The sequence below is a fragment of the Abramis brama genome, assembly GCF_963993115.1.
Source record: "Abramis brama genome assembly, chromosome: 3".
Taxonomy (NCBI): Eukaryota; Metazoa; Chordata; class Actinopteri; order Cypriniformes; family Leuciscidae; genus Abramis; species Abramis brama.
In genome coordinates, this window is record NC_139965.1 from 41,677,479 (window position 1) to 41,697,821 (window position 20,343).

At 40.7% G+C, this 20,343-nt stretch overlaps 1 protein-coding gene across 2 annotated transcripts; it reads left to right on the plus strand.

The window, feature by feature from the left end:
• The first annotated feature begins 727 nt into the window (after window positions 1-727).
• On the plus strand, window positions 728-3,573 carry LOC311078522 (uncharacterized protein). 2 transcript variants are annotated; one of them, XM_084107355.1, is made up of 6 exons: window positions 728-850; window positions 1,834-1,906; window positions 2,003-2,151; window positions 2,286-2,388; window positions 2,572-2,654; window positions 2,916-3,573. In XM_084107355.1, exons 3-6 carry the CDS (start codon window positions 2,068-2,070, stop codon window positions 2,952-2,954), a joined length of 309 nt encoding a protein of 102 aa, XP_083963481.1. In that variant the 5' UTR covers window positions 728-850; window positions 1,834-1,906; window positions 2,003-2,067; the 3' UTR covers window positions 2,955-3,573. The 2 variants fall into 2 exon arrangements, 1 of the variants encoding a protein (XP_083963481.1); XR_014605193.1 differs by lacking the exon at window positions 2,572-2,654 and having other exon boundaries at window positions 735-850.
• The last annotated feature ends 16,770 nt before the right edge of the window (window positions 3,574-20,343 follow it).

Consider the following 20,343-nt stretch of genomic DNA (forward strand, 5'->3'; position numbering starts at 1 on the left):
GGGATAGTAATCTGCCTTTTTATGAATACTGTGAATCTGGTCATGCTACTTTTCTCACATACTGTTTTTCACCTACTATACTATATAAAGCCTACTAGAAGAGAAGTATGCAATTTCCTATTTTTCAAAATATTGGTAGTTCCCTACTATTCAGTGGACAAAAAACAGTTTGTTAAATCTGAGTTGTTTTGAAGTGGAAATAGCGCTCCCCCTCGGGAGGGTTTCTGGTGTCTGCAAAGTCTTCATAAAAAAGGATGTGAAAAATACCAACTAGTTCCGCTGAGATTCCATCACATCTGATGAACACTTTGGGACTATTTTAAGAGGCCATGGGAGAGGAGTCATGGCACCCTAAGCCCACACAGTCTTCCTCCGTGTCCACACTTTCGTGATGTATGCTTTGACTGTCTGAAAACAGTGTGGGCTTACACAAAAACTGCTTATGGCTAATTATTCAGATGACACAGCAGTTGCATGAAGCCGGTTTCAGTTGCTACCCAGGTAAGTTTGAGATTAGTTTGAGCAAACTCTTAGTTTGAGTTTTTTTTCGGGCTCAAGAACACTGTAAAAAATCCAACTTGCAAATTGTTTACTCACCTTAAGATTATAAGTTGAGTGGGCAAATGTTTGAGCGCAATGTTGAGTTAACTTATAAAAACTATTTAACTGCATGTTTACTACTATTTGTCCAATGAACACAAAAAAATAAGTTGAGAAAACTTAATGTTTTGATTTCTGTGCTGGAACGTTTAACTTCCCACCATCGCGCATGCGCAGTCTGTCTCTATGTACGTTACACGGGGTTTCCTCCTTCAACCACGCTATCGAAGGGACTGGATTCATCTCTGAGGTAAGTTTTATTTTGCTTTATGAATGAAAATAAGCTACATTGATTGCAGACATATGTTGGTAAAATATAGTATTATGTTAAAAGATATTTTCTGTGGAGACGATAAGTGTCTATTGTTAGAGATTATCCGCGTAGATGGCTAACTTACTTAACTATTGACACCTAGACTAACGTTAAAGTGAGGAAACATGCTTGAATGAGAAAAGACAAGAACGTGCACGAAGTTTAAAATGTTAAGCGCAGTAAGTCGTTAAAAAAGACTCAAATCTGGTGCTTGCGCTGATTGAGACAGAAGAGAGCTGTTTATCTCAGACAGAATGTGAGTGCGAATTCAGTTATCTTTCAGGCTTATTGCTAATTAATAGTGAAATAACGTTACACACAATTATTTTAAAAAACCCACTGTGTGTGTAGTATTCATGTAAATACAGTCGGCTATGTCTTAAGTGAACAAACAATGTTGTAAAATCCAGATGTTTCAGTATTAAATCTGTGCAATAGCTCTTAAAGTGACAGTAGTCTATTCGATTTAAATTCAATTTCAAGTTTATTTGTTATATAAGTTAGGCCTATATACAAATGTCAGTGACAATTTGTACATGCTTAGGTTGAGGCTCAGGCATTCTACAGTAGTGCAATATAATTCAATATAATACAATTTAGAGGGGAAAAAATATAGGCCTATATATGCAAAACAAATGTTATGTTAAAAATACGCATGTTTGCTTTGTATATTAAATAATGTTTAAAGTGAAAATATGTTATCTGCCGCTGTCAGTGTCCTTCCTGTTAATCAATGAAAGACAAAATCGCTCACTGCTCTTTAATAACTTTTGTATTTTTAAGGAAAAAATGAATTTATTTTTTTTCACATTTGATTATTCCATTTCTGTAGTATTTTTACTATATGTAAATTAACCTACTGTAACTGTTTTTTTTTAGTTTAATATGAATCTTTGTTATGTTGTATTTGTCCCTTTTAGACTAAAGAACATCAGTACAGCAACAAGAACCTCTGATGTGCTAAAACAGTGGCCTTTGTTTTTGAAAGATCAGGTGAGTTTATCATTTTTAGTTAGTAGAACTGAATTAACGTGTAGGCCTACACTTAATTCTTACTGTTTTAACAATGTTTTTTTTTTTTTTTTTCAGGGTCTGTGCTGAGTATTACAGGTTTACACAAACTAATCAGAAGAGCACCTTTTTCTCTTAGTTAGATGAATACACATCTAATTGTACAAAACAAGTGGTGGAGCGTATACGATGAGATGAAGATCCTCCTAGACCAACTTAATCATCAGGTAATTATTTTGCATGTGGTCATATCTCTCTGGTTAAAGGCTGAATTTTGCCATCTCCTTTTCAAGATAATTCCCATGCTTCTCTTTGGATATAACATGCATAGCTTGTTCCATATTTGTTTTCTGTCTTTCAGACACAGAAACTACAATGTGCTTGGTCAAAGAAAGGCTACAACTCTCAGAGCTCTACCTTTGTTTATGAGGGAAAAGTCAGGAAACATCCTGAAGACTTGCCTGGTAAGAAGATGTGTGTCACCAGCATATACACTCACACTTGATATAATTTCACCTGTTCACCAGATCCCCATGACGTTGTGCCACGTGTAACTATATTAAAGGAATAGTTCACCCAAAAATGAAAATTAGCCCATGATTTACTCACCCTGAAGTCATTAGGTGTATATGGCATTCTTTTTTCAGACAAATACATTTGGAGTTATATTAAAACGATTCCTGGCTCTTCCAAGCTTTATAAGGGCAGTGATATAGTGGCAGACTTGAGGGTGAGTAAATCATGGGCTAATTTTCATTTTTGGGTAAACTATCCCTTTAATACTGCATGGCATCTAACAGCACAGGTGCAGGAAATTGGGAGATGTATTCTGTTTATCAGTTTTAGTTCTATGGCTGAATTTGAACAAGCTTAAAAACATGACCACCTTTACTTTTCAAGTGAAGGTACATGAGCACATGTTTAGGGTCACTCTGTGGTGTAACGTAATTCAAAATAAAAAAAAGTTATGTCAATTTATTTTCTACTGCAGGACACAGAGCCAGAAGACATTCACAAGGGGAGAAGATGAGGATCTTAACTATCGTTGAAGATGATGTTGCAACTGTTCCACTCCAACCCAATTATAAGGTGCCTCTCTGTAGTACTATAAGAGCAGATTGGGCTAGATAATGTGCAAGAACTTTGCCACAGCTGTTGCTCTCATCTTTGGCTTGATTTATACCCTCAATGTGAACTGTCCTAAACAATTAAAATACATAAAATACACTTTTGACTAAATTAAAAATTGTTTATTGGTCTTGACTTAAAGTGCTCAGCAAGAGTCCGGTCCTTCAAAAAATTATTGTTCAAGTAGCTGCAATCCATATGGATAATTGTAAGATTGAGCATTTATTTGTTCCAGTTTGTACTCTTATTTAGTGCATAGTCTTTTTATGGCTTCATTTCTTCTCTAGAACATAAAGATATAAATGTAAGCCATGTTTTATATAAATGTAACACATATGATTTAATCCATGTCTTCTGAATACAATCGGATATCAAGATTTAAAAAGAATTGTTAGTTTATTGTTTCTCCCAAAACTGTATTACTTCAGAAAATACAAATTACAGCTGCATGTCTTTGTGTCTTGCACAGAAGAAAATAAGTCCTATGAGTTTGAGACAGAAAAAAGTAAATAATTATGATTTTGGGGTAATATATTTGAATAAAAAAAGAAAATTCTTGTCATGATGACAGCTAATTGAAATTACATTTTTATTTGCCTTCAACATGCTTCTGAATAAATGTTTTGTTAACATTGACTCACTGTTTTCAGTTTTTGACTTGGGCAAAGTTATTGTAGTTTCCAGTCTTAACATATTATTACTTAGTACCAATTTCCTTTAGGATTTTTTTGTTCACTCAACTTCAGACATTGAGACAATTTTTTTTTAATTGGCTCAACTTAAAAAGGTTTGTTAAAAAATAGTTGCACCTCTCCAGAAAACTAACAATCTTAAGTTAACCCAATAAAAAAAAATTTGTAAGACTTACAACTTAATTTCAGTCAGTCTAACTGTTATTTACAAAAGTTGAGTAAACAAGAAAAAGCTGAAGGAAATTAGTACTAAGATTTTTTTTGTTGTACTGGCTTAAATTTTTTTACAGTGAAGGTGGATTGTTTTTTTGCGGGTTTCATCGCCATGGTAATTTACGCTACATGGATTACCTGTTCCGAAGTGTCTTTTATTCTGGGTTTGAGATCTCAGACCAAGACTGTACCAATTAGCTGTGAGTAAAGTGACATGTATCTAATGCAGTAAAACCACACCCCCTGTATCTCTGTATCTGCTCCAAATTAAAGCAGTTTAGAGTAAAATAATTTTAGAGACAAAATTGCCCATCTTTTGCTTCTAATCATTTATCATATTTATATTATATGAATTGTAATTATGTATTTTTCACATATTTTCATATTATTATAACAATTAAATTTAAACTTTGCTTTTAAATTCATATATATCTATATACCTTGTTGCATCATCATCCAGAAAACACAGCCTCAATCAAGCCAACAAAGACGGAAGTGTGGCAACTGCGGCTCCATTCGTCATGCCAACAGGTCACCAGACTGCCCAGCTATCAGCCAAAAGTGTAGGCATTGCGGTAAGCTCAACGATTCCGCAAGGTGGTGCAGATCGAAGTCCAGCACAGGCTCACTTACCACATCTCAGCCCTCACCAGCAGTAATTCACACAGTTGGTCCTCACTCAGTCACTTTCTCTACATGTGGTGTACAGCTGAAAGACTGTTGCATTCCACTTCTTCTTGACACAGGAGCTAAAGTGTCATTGCTTAATATGGGCATTTTTTCTCTGACGTGGAGTTACAACCATCACCTCTGAAACGCTATGGTTATGGTCAAGCCAACATTGCAGTGACTGGATTAATTAAGCTGCCGGTACAATATGGGAAAAAAACGTCTGGTAGAGTTCCCGTTCTACATCACACAGCACGGTGCTAATATTCTGGGTCTAGACCTGTTCATTAGTCTTGGTTTTTCTCTGCATGACAACAGCGGAGTGACTATACTTCAGGTGACCATCAATGCCTCTCCTTGGGTCTCAAATCTTGTAATTGTGAAAAAAAAAAACGGTCAGGGGGCATACATCTCTGCATTGACCGGGGCCCTAATAAGGCAGTGGTGCCAGACAAATACTCACTGCCGACAATTGAGGAACTCACAACACTTTTCCATGGCTCCTCAGTGTTCACAAAGCTGGATCTTAAGTAAGGTTACATGCAGATACCCCTGCACAAAGACAGTAGAAACCTGTCTGCATTCGTGACTCACATGGGGGTGTTCCGTTTCAAGAGTATTCCTATTGGCCTTAGTTCAGCACCTAGCTGCTTTCAGAAAATCATGGCCACTGTCCTAGCAGGGCTCCCGGGTACGGCTGTGTACTTGGATGATATTGTTGTACATGGAAAGGATGTGGCCGCTCACAATGAATGCCTGAGACAGGTGTTCACAGCTCTGTCTAGACACAATCTGACGTTGAACGCAGAAACATGTGTGTTTGCAGCCCAAGCAATAGACTTTGTTGGCCTTCGGGTGTCCAGATCGGGTATCACACCACTGCAGTCCAATGTAGAGGCCATCCTCAACTGTGCCAGCCTCGGCTGGAAAGCTTGCATCCTTCCTTGCATCCTTCCTTGCATCCTTCATGCGACTGCTTACAATCTCAGATTCTTAGCTGACCTCTGTAAGCGAGTACTTCTGCTCCGCAATACTTAGAGCCCGCGAAGCAAAAGCAATAGGCCTTTCAGTTCTGCCATGCATCTGTGACAGGACTGCTGATGCGTCACGTCACCAGGGTAGGACTGGAGAGACCAAAATGAGCTAGTGTTGGAGATGACGTGAGGAGGTGCTTGAGCTGTTGAATAGCACGTTCGCACTTTGCTGTCCATGCCCAGGCGGTGTTATGTTTGAGCAGCTGTCGCAGGGGGGCAGTGATTGCCGAATACTGCCCTCATGTCCTCTGCGGGAACTGGCCAAAAGCCACTCAGACTCCACCGATGGGCTGACAGGTTGAATGATTACAATTACCAGCTGCAGTTCAGCCCTGGAAAAGACAACGAGGTTACAGATTTACTGTCACGTTCAGCTGTGGAGTCAACCAACACAGCCAGGCAGCTGGAGTCAGACATAGTGTCTGCAGCAGACCCACTCTTCATTACCCTCAGCACCTACATTCGGTCAGGATGGCCAGCTTAGGTGAGCTCTGACCTGATCCCCTACTCACGAGATAAGACAGAACTGACATGTTGGGGTGAGTCATGAATTGCAAGGAGGCACCGAGCAGTGATTCCTCCTCCGATTGACAGGGGTTCTGTCAATGGCACACGAGGGTCATGTGGGGATAGTTAAACTGAAACAGAGATGTAGAGACTTGGTTTGGTGGCCAGTGATTTATAGAGAGCTAGAAGCTCTTGTACGTGACTGCACACCTTATCTGCTTAGTGGCAAAACAGGAACTCCATCCCCTCCACCCTTACAGCCTGTCGACTGGCCCATGAAGCCATGGGAGCATCTACAGATGGACATCTGTGGGGAGCTCGCCTCTGTTCTCCACCATCAGCAGTTCCTAGTCGTGGTGTATGACCTCCAATCAAAGTGGCCTGAGGTTGTGTCTATGGGCTCAGTTACAGCCTCCGCAATGATCGATTTACTGGAGCAGATCTTTTCCCGTTGGGGCATCCCGCGGTCCATTTCCACAGACAATGGGCCACAGTTCATTTCCAGTGAGTTTTCATCCTACCTGTCGGCCAAGGGAATAGCCCACATACGTACTGCCTACTACCATCCCCAAGCTAATGGTGGCGTGGAAAGATTTAAAAGTCTGAAGAATGGCATACGCGCCCCTTGCCCAAGGTTTTCCATTTAAAGCTTCTCTCTCCCAGACACTCTTGCATTATCGCGCCACTCAGCATGCCACTACGGGAGTTTCCCCTGCCAGTCTCATGCCTGGTAGGGAACTAGAATTATCTTTGACCAGGCTCTGCCCGCCTCATCAACTGGCAGGGAACACTTCGACCCAGGCACGGGTTCATCAATGTCAGCGCAACATGAGAGCCAGATATGACCGCAAGCATCGTGCTGAGATACGAGCACAGGATTGGGTACGAGCCCGTAGGCCACACCATAGCAATAAACTGGGCTCTTTTCTGTCTGAGCCCCTCCAGGTCAAACAGCAGTTAGGGCCAGTCACTATTGAGCTTGTTAATGGGTCTCGCTGGCATGACAGTTGTCTTCGAAGAGTTCCCCCACCTTCCTTTAGGGATGAAAGCCTAAAACAATCTGTGGTCATGTACTCCATCCTGCCCCCACTGAATCTGGATCCTGAAGTCATCAGGCAGGAAGTGGTAACTGATCACTGTCAAAGCTCACAATCTGCTGATGCCCCTGTGTCAACTCGTCCTGTACACTTCCAGGACTTTGAACCTACATTTCATACTTAAGCTTGGTGGGGGTGGGTGGGGGGGGGGTAGTTTCACTTTTGAGGTCTTAGTGAAACTACACTGAACAAAATTATAAACGCAACACTTTTGCTTTTGCCCTCATTTTTCATGAGCTGAACTCAAAGATCTAAGACTTTTTCTATGTACGCAAAAGGCCTTATTCTCTCATATATTGTTCATAAATCTGTCTAAATCTGTGTTAGTGAGCACTTCTCCTTTGCCGAGATAATCCATCCACCTCACAGGTGTGGCATATCAAGATGCTGATTAGACAGCATGATTATTGCACAGGTGTGCCTTAGGCTGGCCACAATAAAAGGCCACTCTAAAATGTGCAGTTTTACTGTATTGAGGGGGGTCTGAAAACCAGTCAGTTTCTGGTGTGACCACCATTAGCCTCACGCAGTGCAACACATCTCCTTTGCATAGAGTTGATCAGGATGTTGATTGTGGCCTGTGGAATGTTGGTGCACTCCTCTTCAATGGCTGTGTGAAGTTGCTCGATATTGGCAGGACCTGGAACACGCTGTCCTATACGCCGATCCAGAGCATCCCAAACATGCTCAGTGGGTGACATGTCCGGTGAGTATGCTGGCCATGCAAGAACTGGGATGTTTTCAGCTTCCAGAAATTGTGTACAGATCCTTGCAACATGGGGCTGTGCATTATCATGCTGCAACATGAGTTGATGGTCGTGGATGAATGGCACAACAATGGGCCTCAGGATCTCGTCACGGTATCTCTGTGCATTCAAAATGCCATCAATAAAAAATACCTGTGTTCGTTGTCCATAACATACACCTGCCCATACCATAACCCCACCGCCACCATGGGACACTTGATCCACAATGTTGACATTAGCAAACCGCTCACCCACACTGCACCATACACGCTGTCTGCCATCTGCCCTGTACAGTGAACACTTGGATTCATCCGTGAAGAGAACACCTCTCCAAAGTGCCAAACGCAATCGAATGTGAGCATTTGCCCACTCAAGTCAGTTACGACGAACTGCAGTCAGGTCGAGACCCTGATAAGGATGACAAGCATGCAGATGAACTTCCCTGAGACAGTTTCTGACAGTTTATTCAGAAATTCATTGGTTATGCAAACCGATTGTTGCAGCAGCTGTCCGGGTGGCTGGTCTCAGACGTTCTTGGAGGTGAAGATGCTGGATGTGGAGGTCCTGGACTGGTGTGGTTACACGTGGTCTGCGGTTGTGAGGCCGGTTGGATGTACTGCCAAATTCTCCGAAACACCTTTGGAGACGGCTTATGGTAGAGAAATGAACATTCAATTCACGGGCAACAGCTCTGGTGGACATTACTGCAGTCAGCATGCCAACTGCACGCTCCCTCAAAACTTGTGACATCTGTGGCATTGTGCTGTGTGATAAAACTGCACATTTTAGAGTGGCCTTTTATTGTGGCCAGCCTAAGGCACACATGTGCAATAATCATGCTGTCTAATCAGCATCTTGATATGCCACTATGCCATTAACTCGGCAAAGGAGAAGTGCTCACTAACACAGATTTAGACAGATTTGTGAACAATATTTGAGAGAATAAGGCCTTTTGTGTACATTGAAAAGTCTTAGATCTAGATCTTAGAGTTCAGCTCATGAAAAATGGGGATAAAAACAAAAGTGTTGCGTTTAAAATTTTGTTCAGTGTATATCAATTATAAGGCCTATTTATTTGATTCACCTGCATTGACATAGTGTTTATTCCTGCCTTGTAAATGCATTTAATTTCATTATATTTTTCCATAATGATCTCTAAATCTTCATCAGAGAAGTGAATTGTGCCAGCTCTCTTGTGAGAAGTGAATCAAAATGGATTTGTAAAATTTAAACCTTTGTTTGTCCAACTAGCTTCATGCAACAGGCCTCATGAGTTGAATAATCTCAACCTCTCAAAAAGTTGCCTTTTTTATTAATTGTTTGTTCTCTGTGTTTTTAAGTAAAATATATTGATACTGACTGAGAAACTGACTCAGAGAGAGCAGTCCAAATGAATGTGAAGCGATTCAGAGCGTTATGCCAACCTGTTTGACCGATTAACTGAAAAGAAAGAACCGACTCAAAAGAATGATTAATTCACAAATAATTGGCATCGCTGGTTCAGTTGACAGAAATACAAGACACACATAATAATAACTGCTGAAATATTTTCAGCCGTTAAACATTTCATCGGTCAGAAGGATCGTGGTGCGCACAGTGCGTTCAGCCTTTCAGCTGTAGGCGCCACTGGCAAAGTAAGTTCCTCATCAAATGTAGTACCTATTCTGTATGTTATTTCGGATGCAGCTACAGTCTTTATGAGTGGGTCAGTAGCTATGTAAATCCCTCAATGTGCAAAAAAAAAAAAGAAAGAAAACTCACCAGCGAACCCATTTCGTTGCACAGCATCTCAAATGTTGGTTTGATAAGTCTGAAATGCCTGAGCCAAAGTCTGTAGTAAAAATGGTTGGGTATAATTCCCTACCAGAACTGTCTCACATGACTGCATTCGCAAACTTCTGAATGGAAGATAACATGACAGCGTTTATTGTGTTTCATCAGCGCACTGTAAGCTGGTTGAAGCAACTTCCATTTTTATCAGAGAGAGTTTGCGCCAATTTCCCAGAAAGTGACGATTTTGTTATCTTGAACGCATGGGATGGAAACGTTGCTTTATTCGCAAATGTTTTATGTAATATTCCAATCTTGCATATTAAATTTAATATCTCATTCCACTCTCACTCTGATAATCTCACTCCTTCTCCACTGCCTGTAAAGCTGCTGTCGGAGTCAAACTGACTTCTTTAAATCTATTAAATTTGGATTTGTCATAAACCTAATTATCACCAGAGAGCATGAATCACATTACCAATCCCTTTATATGACCCACCTTTTACATTTTGTGTGTCTCACAAAAATTGATTAATATTAGCCTTCATTAATAACATTTTTGACCTCATCCCTGTTCCTCAGCCTCCATCTGCAATCAGTTTAACAATGATGAGAATGTTTGAAGCTGGACAATGAGAGACGAGTAGTGTAGGACAAGTGCTTATTGATTTATTATTATTATTATTTTAATCCCACAGAAAACAACCATAATCAATGAATATAATCAGTTAATATGCACATAGTAGTCAATGTGAACAATCGCAGGTCGCAGTGATTTTATGGGCCAGCTTTTCTTTCACTTATTCAGCAAGAAGAAGTCTGTTAATTTTTAATCCTAACATTTATTATTAAACCAATTCACATTAAAAATTCAGAAACTAATCATATAAAACAGGTTTGAATGATGAGAGTTTTTTATTTTACTTTAAGGACAATCTTGTGACGATCTCAGTCTATTTAGTTTCATTGTGTTTTGGTTTTGTTTTCATTGTGTTCCCTGCCCTGATCAGACTGAGTTCTACTTAGTTCCCTAAGTTATGGATTACGTTCACCTATTGTTCATTTACTTACTTTGTTATCTCTCTATATTTAAGCCATTAGTTTCTTCTGTTGATTGTTCTGTGTAGTATTAGTATTACGTGGTTGTGTTTTACTGTTACTGATTTTCTCCTTCGTGATCAGATCAGAAAGCTCTCAGATTTCAACAAAAATATATTAATTTGTGTTCTGAAGATGAACGAAGGTCTTGTGTGTGTGGAACAACATGAGGGTGATTAATTAATGACAGAATTTAAATTTTTGGGTGAACTAACCCTTTAAGTCAGGGGCGTAGCTACATGGTTGCACAAGCATTTTGACCTCATCAACAGCTGACTTTTCTCCATTCAAAGAACTATGACACTGGCACAAAGGCCCACCGGTCAAAATCTCAACCCTAATCTCAACCCTAATTAACAAATATGTTATGTAAGAGATAATGTACAACCAGTCGGTTGTTATCGCAGAATAAACCCAGACAGAGTGATCAGGACCCCGACTCAAAGCATAAACTTTTTCCCCGCCCCTCTCAGGTCTGCATACTGGGCAGGAGCAACGTCGATCTCAAGGATTCCTATTTCCATATCTCCATCCTTCCACAACACAGGAAGTTCCTGAGGATCACTTTCGATGGCAAAGCATACCGATATTGGGTTCTTCCTTTCGGCCTAGCTTTATCACCCTGCACTTTTACCAAATGCGTGGATGCAGGACTGGCACCATTATGACACCAGGGTATTCGCGTTCTGGACTACATCGACGAATGGTTGATTTTAGCTCAGTCAGAAGAAATGGCAGTTCAGCATCGAGATGTCATCATATGAAAAAGTTGTGGTTAAGGTTAACCCTCTGGGGTCTGAGGTGTTTTCTGGCCCTGGAGGTGTTCTGACATGCTCTGACATTTGTGCTTATTTCTGTTACTTGTGACATTTTCATGGCTAAAGTCTGATTACACTGTATTCATCACAAACTCTGCTACAATAATATGTCAGAAGCATGTATGTAAAAGTTTGAACTCCAAAATATGAAACATTCAAACGCACAGCGCGCTCCAAAATATGATACATTCAAACGCAGTGCGCTCCAAAATATGAAACATTATGGTTACCATATTATACATATCTACTTTTGAGCAGATATCCACAAACACAGCATTTAACAGTAAACACGGGTCTAAATATTATAATATTCACCATATATCTAGCAACAGTTCAACTGCAATGTGAAGTTTATGCAACAATAACATTTAACTAATATAATTAAGAATTATATTAACCCAGAGGGTTAAACACGGGCTTCCCTCATGGGCTGGGAGAGATCCTAGACAGTCGCTCAACTCAAGGTCTGTGGAGGGGTCATCCACAATCCGTGGTGGTGTAACAGTTATGGAGGGTGTTCGGCCAGGCGGAAGAGACTCTGTTTGCGTCTCGAGAGACAACACACTGTCCACTACAGTTTTTCCTCACGCATCCAGCACCTCTGGGCTTCTGGCCAAAGCTACGTCTGTATGCGTTTCCCCTTATAGCTCTGCTCCCGGGAGTTCTGGAGAGAGTTCGCCGGGACAAGGTCCGTCTTCTCTCAGTAGCCTCGTTTTGGCTGGGCCGAGCATGGTTATTGGATCTTGTGTCCTCGACGGCTCTCCTTTGGAGATTCCGGTCAGGGGGACCTTCTTCCCAGGCAGGGGGTGCAGTTCATCACCCCCATCCAGAGTTGTGGAAACTGTGGGCGTGGAAACTGTCCATGAGGAAACTGTATGCCCTGAAGTTGAAAGTTTTCACTTCATGGTGCAGTGGTCATCTGCTGGATCCAGTTAACTGCCCTGTTGGTACAGTGCTGGAGTTCCTGCAAGAGCGATTCACTGCAGTGTTATTCCCGTCCACCTTAAAGGTTTATGTGGCAGCCATAGCTGCTTACCTCATCTCTTTAGGTGGTATGTTTTTGTGGGAGAGACCCATTGGTTACCCGTTACCTCCATGGTACCTTGAGGCTGAGGCCTAAAGTTTGCACTAGGATGCTGGCATGGGATTTGGCCTTTGTTTTACAAGGCCTGTCCCTGGCACCCTTTGAGCCTACTGAGGTGGTTTTAGTCAAGATCCTGACTCTTAAAGCATTGGTCCACCTCCATTCCAGGATCCAGAATAGGAAAGAAATAATCGTCTGTGTCCAGTTCGGGCTTTAGATCATTATGTCCACAGAGCTGCCCTGTGGCGTAAATCTGAACCACTGTTCGTCTGTTTTGGGTCTCCTAGCAAAGGGTCCCCAGCATCTATACAGCGGATAGACACGTGGTTGATACAGCGGATGAACGAGTGGATAGTATGATTCACCTAAGTTAGTCTGGGCCTACTGTACTAGGAGTATGATTGCCTCTAAGGCTATTTTATCAGGAGTTTAACTTCAAGATGTTTGTGATGTGGAGGGCTGGTCTTCAACGCACACAATCTTTAGGTTTTACAACCTAGACTTGGGCTCTACACCAGGGTCCCAGGTGCTCTTGTCTTAGTGATGCTCTTCACGATGCTCTTTCCACAAAAAACAGACACTTTTCATTATGGCAGCAGTGTTATAAATGTTCCCACAGCATCATTTTTGAGGCAGCATGAGTTCCCTTGAAAGGGAACATCTCGGTTATGACTGTAAACTTTGTTCCCTGAAAAGGGAACGAGACGCTGTGTTGCCCTGCCATACTTCCTGCGTGCCTGTCAGTGACTTACTTCATCCTATTAGAAGCTAGTGCTACTTGATTTGGGCATACTTTATAGTTTCCTGGTCACCCACCTCTGACGTCCCGTCACACCATTGGACTGATTTCAAACATGCTTCATGACACAATCATGCAGAGCTTTCCCACAGTGTCATTCTTCACACAGGGTCTCGTTCCCTGTTCAGGAACCAAGGTTACAGTTGTTTCATTAGACTTCTGTAAACTGATCTTACTGTAGATGAAAAGCACAAGAAATGTAAAGTTAAAACACCAAAGGATTGCACATGAACATGCAACATTGAACATGCAACACAATACAGTATATTGCCAATTGCAATACAATAAAAGTAAATAAATTCAGCATCCTCAGCACCTTCAGACAAATTTACATTACGGTACATATATTGTACTATAGCAGTTTCTTGGTCCTCTGACAAAAGACTTTATCGACCTCCCTTAGGTAGTCATTTCTCAGTTCTGCAAGAATACGGTACATGTAAAAAATTGGCTACAAATAAATTTGACAATCATGAGTTTGAAGGTGTACAACGTGCTACAGTTTACTGTACACAGAATAGTGAAATCTCTCTTATCTATAGTACTGTTACTGTGTACTGTAATTATACCGTATACGTGTAAGAAGAATAAAATACCTTGTAGATGATTCTTCCAGCTCTCTCTAGGATACATTTTTTAAAGCACAAAATCACCTGTGTTACTCTTTATACTATCCTGAGATTCTGATTGGTGTCATCAGTTTTGCTATTTAATGTGATAAATGTGTGCTATTTGATTTCTCATTGTGATGCTTGAGTTAATTATGTGTTTTATGAATGCAAACATGGTTAAACCTGTGTAAAACGAGGGCTTTTTGTGTAGTGTTTTGCAGAAATCATTAAGAAAATTGGACTGTGTGTTAAAACAGGTGAAATGACTTAAACGTTTTGAGAAATGTTTCAGTGTTTTGAGAACTGAATGAATGGCTTGGGAAACTGTAACAACTGACTCTATAGTGTGTTAGCAAAAGAGAAAAACTGTAATAATATCAGTTAAAAAACAATGTTAAAGATTTTGCCATGTGATATACTGAATATCTTACATCATTTAGCTTAGATATTGTATCGTGATGGTTCATGCTGATGAGACCCATCACCTTGAAAGAACATAGTTTGTCTTCTTCTCTCTTTCTTATGCTTTGGCAATGATGTTTTGGTTCGTGTTTTTGAAAAGTATGTCTTACCATGATACTCTGAGAAGAGTTGCTTTTTGACATAGGGCAAAGTAGCTGGAATAAATATGTAATCTCTGAGCACTTTACAGTCAGCATATAACTGCTGAATTCACTTTTCATGACTTCAAGCAATTTATAGGAGACTTTGAAATTGATTTAGAAGATTATTTCGCCATAACGAAAGCTGGCTGGGAATCTTCCAGTTCCTCCAGGTTGTGATTCTCTCTCACCTCTAAGCAACCCTGGGATCAAACCTCCCATCTCTCACAATGCAAGCCAAGATTACCATCCTGCAGAGGCAACAAAATCACACACACAAGACAGCAAAAAAAAAAAAAAAAAAAAAAAAAGCCTCAGGTGCAAAGTTGATCTATTTGTTTTACTTTGTTCCTTTGACTGTGTCAACGCTTTGAAGTCATCTTTTATTCCAACAGGGTTGATTTTCATTTTTTGCAAGCTATGGCAGGACCACATCATTATTTTCTTACAATGAAAGCAGAAGAAACCAAGATCTTGACAATAACACATCTCTCACTCACTTTTCCTCTCTCGCTGTCCTTCTTCTGCTTTTCTCTGTCAGTTCAGACTGCTCTGAAAACTCAGTTATACTTTCAATTATCCTCAACAACAGAGACCTCACAAGTGAGACCAAAAACTGTCAAAGATGTGGCAGTGCGGCTGTCAACTTGAAAATCATTTAGTGTCACTCTCTCTCTCTCGGCTCTCTGACATTAGCTGGGACTTTTCTGGGTGTCCGATTTGTGAAGGGCAGCAATGTGCGCTAGAAGAGACGGGAGGAACGAGAAGAATGTTGCTGTTGTTCATTCTTTGAGCTGTCGCTCTCTGCTAATTAACGGCATTCACAATGAGCACACAATGACGCTCACTTTTATTGTCTGTGTTTGATTATGATGAACATGCTTTTCGGGTCTTCTGGTTCACCTGTTCAGCACTCTACGATTAAAACTCATTCTCTCTTCACAAATGGAAGGGTCTATGTCATTTTGCTGTCAGCTAGACAAGAAATATTTCAGCCCACAATCAGCCCCAGCATTGTTTCCAAGAGTTTGTACTTTCAAACTGTTACTAAAACAGAGTTACAGAAACTCAAACACAGTGGAAAGTAGAAATAAACCAATGTATATGCACTGGTGACTAGGGTTGGGAACCGAGAACCGGTTCTTATCCAGAACCGGTACTGTTTTTGAAAAAATACCGGAACCGTGTGAAATTCCTACGTTTCGGTTCCGAAAATGGTTCTGTTGGGCGAAGTGCTGGAAGCTTATCCTTTAATAGCGACGTCTCACCTCATATTAAAATAGTAATGAATGCACTGAAAAGCCCTCGCGCTACTCAAATACGTTTTGCGTCAGATATCAATGCGAGAGAGAGAGAGAGAATTAAAGACAGTAGAGCTGCACGATTAATCTTTAAAAGATCTCGATTCAAACACCCACGCGATCTTATTCCTAAATTACAAAAATCTCACCCCTGAACATTCTAATCTGTTTGCGCTTTTGTTTACCGAGAGACAGCAGTTGTCAATATGAAACAGCTTTACAATCACACAGATATTTCTGTTACAAATATTCAAATGATCACAGAAGTACTGAGATAAAAGTTTATAATTCGAGTATAAACACTGATGTCTACGGTAGCAACCAAAATATTGTAAATCACCTTTTGAAAGTCGCTGCCTTCAGATAACGAGTGTATCGATTACATCTGATGCTTCAAAACATTCATAAAGACGCAGTCCGTAACTTCTTTGTGTTCAGAATTTACAAAATGTATACAATGAGCGAGTGCATCATGAATGCCTTTTTTTTTCAAACCGTGTTTTTGTCTTATCCTGAATTACTACGTTAAGCCTGCAATAAGCGTTTATACTCGGACTATACTTGATGCTGCGTTCACACCAAACGCGAATATGCGTCTAAATTCGCGCCTGCCGCGTCTAGTTATACGCGTGACCACTTTGTGTGCATTCGCGCGTCAAGAGCGAAATTGACGCGCGTAAAATCAAAAGTTTGAAGCGAAATTTACGCGCGTCACGCGCGTCAGAGGCAAAAGTTTCGAAACCTGTTGGCGGCCATCTTTTTTTTGTTTATCGAGCATTAGCATTAATCGAGAGAATCACCGCTCGTATATGCTCTGGAGAGCAGAAACAGCTGCGTAGGGGACATCGTCGCTGTACTCGGGTCCACCAAACCCTCCGGAGGGTTTCAGGAGTTTCACAATTTGCTCCAGGAGGTAGGTTTGGTGGACCTAACGGTGAGGACGCTGACGAGGACAGCGTAGGCCGTATAAGCCTCGGCCTCGAGTGGTCGCTGCCTGACGAGCCCGCGCTGTACAGCCCGGCGCGAGGTTCACCCTCTCCCGCACCTAATCTGTCATTTATTTTAGTTTTGATAATAAATGGAGCCAGCCTTCAAAAGTGAAACCTGTCCTGTGATTTTTGTTTGTTTTTATACACTAAATTGTGTTTGTTGTCTTTACATTAGATTAATAATGTGTCATATAATCTAGAATAGATATGGAATAAATAACATTCAATACAAAATGAGTATCTCTCATGTATTGAAATTGAGTTTTATGTTTTTATTTGCTTTATTGTGCATTTTAGTCATATTACAAAATAATTTATTGAGGCCAAACATAAAATAACATTATAAACTGTCACTTCACCACGTGACAGCAGCATGCAAGCAGGCTCCTGATTGGTTAACGCGGCGCGAATTGACGCAGAAGTTCAGATTTTTCAACTCGGGCGGCAGACGCGAATTCGCGTCAAACGCGTGAATGCACAAATAGCACTAATAAAATCTTTCGCGCGTAACGCGCTTAACGCGCCAGACGCTCAATTCGCGTCATTCGCGCGAACTTGACGCGCGAATGAGGCGAATTCGCGTCTACCGCGCCGCGCTAAACGCCTCATTCGCGCCGCAAGATCTCCAGACGCGCGTAAACCCGTCTTACCATTGACTTAACATTGAAATCACTCGCGCCAGACGCATATTCGCGTTTGGTGTGAACGCAGCATTAGACTGGCGGATCGCAGCCGCTGCGGAGTAGCCCAGTGCCTGCGTGACTCGCCATAGACATAAATAGAGAGAAGTAGCTCCGGCTACAATGTTCTTCCGCAAGACGCGTGCAGTTCTGTTTATTAACTGCTAGAGCGCTGATTTATCCACTAATGAAACAAGTAAAGTCTTTATGAATCAATCATTCAAAACGATTTTAAAAATAATCTGTTGTACACACATCTTACATGGATGTTCAAGCATATTCTACCCCTTCTGAGAGTATTCTCCACTGCTGGAGATACAATAAGCTAGGAGAGGTCCAAAATTATTCTAGAGAATGCAGACATTTTTATTTTCCTTCAGAAAAAATAATATTTTTTTTGCAAAAATTGCTTAAATAATATGTTGAATTTGTTGACATTACCAGTCTGTTAAACTCATTTGACAAGTATAAGAAATAAACACAAAAAGGATTGTGGATTTTTCCCTTACTACTATTTTTTATTAGTTGTTTTAATATTTTTTATTGAATGGGAACCGGAACCGGAATCGTTTGGCGGAACCGGAATCGGAACCGGAACCGGAAAATTTATTACGATTCCCAACCCTACTGGTGACTAATCAGCCTAGAAACACAATAGAAGACATGCCTGACATATCTTGACACAATAAAACATAAAATATTATAACTAGCTGCATAAGGGCTACAAATAGTTTTTTCAGCTTAGCATGAAGCAAAATATGCACACTTTATGATGTTCAAAACATCACTGTGTAAAAAAAAAGATTGCTTTTTAAACGTGGATTTTTATTCAGAATGCAATATATATATATATATATATATATATACAGTGAGGAAAATAAGTATTTGAACACCCTGCTATTTTGCAAGTTCTCCCACTTGGAAATCATGGAGGGGTCTGAAATTGTCATCGTAGGTGCATGTCCACTGTGAGAGACATAATCTAAAAAACAAAATCCAGAAATCACAATGTATGATTTTTTAACTATTTATTTGTATGATACAGCTGCAAATAAGTATTTGAACACCTGAGAAAATCAATGTTAATATTTGGTACAGTAGCCTTTGTTTGCAATTACAGAGGTCAAACGTTTCCTGTAGTTTTTCACCAGGTTTGCACACACTGCAGGAGGGATTTTGGCCCACTCCTCCACACAGATCTTCTCTAGATCAGTCAGGTTTCTGGGCTGTCGCTGAGAAACACAGAGTTTGAGCTCCCTCCAAAGATTCTCTATTGGGTTTAGGTCTGGAGACTGGCTAGGCCACGCCAGAACCTTGATATGCTTCTTACAGAGCCACTCCTTGGTTATCCTGGCTGTGTGCTTCGGGTCATTGTCATGTTGGAAGACCCAGCCTCGACCCATCTTCAATGCTCTAACTGAGGGAAGGAGGTTGTTCCCCAAAATCTTGCAATACATGGCCCCGGTCATCCTCTCCTTAATACAGTGCAGTCGCCCTGTCCCATGTGCAGAAAAACACCCCCAAAGCATGATGCTACCACCCCCATGCTTCACAGTAGGGATGGTGTTCTTGGGATGGTACTCATCATTCTTCTTCCTCCAAACACGTTTAGTGGAATTATGACCAAAAAGTTCTATTTTGGTCTCATCTGACCACATGACTTTCTCCCATGACTCCTCTGGATCATCCAAATGGTCATTGGCAAACTTAAGACGGGCCTTGACATGTGCTGGTTTAAGCAGGGGAACCTTCCGTGCCATGCATGATTTCAAACCATGACGTCTTAGTGTATTACCAACAGTAACCTTCGAAACGGTGGTCCCAGCTCTTTTCAGGTCATTGACCAGCTCCCCCCGTGTAGTTCTGGGCTGATTTCTCACCTTTCTTAGGATCATTGAGACCCCACGAGGTGAGATCTTGCATGGAGCCCCAGTCCGAGGGAGATTGACAGTCATGTTTAGCTTCTTCCATTTTCTAATGATTGCTCCAACAGTGGACCTTTTTTCACCAAGCTGCTTGGCAATTTCCCCGTAGCCCTTTCCAGCCTTGTGGAGGTGTACAATTTTGTCTCTAGTGTCTTTGGACAGCTCTTTGGTCTTGGCCATGTTAGTAGTTGGATTCTTACTGATTGTATGGGGTGGACAGGTGTCTTTATGCAGCTAACGACCTCAAACAGGTGCATCTAATTTAGGATAATAAATGGAGTGGAGGTGGACATTTTAAAGGCAGACTAACAGGTCTTTGAGGGTCAGAATTCTAGCTGATAGACAGGTGTTCAAATACTTATTTGCAGCTGTATCATACAAATAAATAGTTAAAAAATCATATATTGTGATTTCTGGATTTTACTTTTTAGATTATGTCTCTCACAGTGGACATGCACCTACGATGACAATTTCAGACCCCTCCATGATTTCCAAGTGGGAGAACTTGGAAAATAGCAGGGTGTTCAAATACTTATTTTCCTCACTGTATATATATATATATATATATATATATATATATATATATATATATATATATATAAGGTAGCATGCTACACCTGCTTAGAATTGTATACATGTGGGCCTACTGTATTATT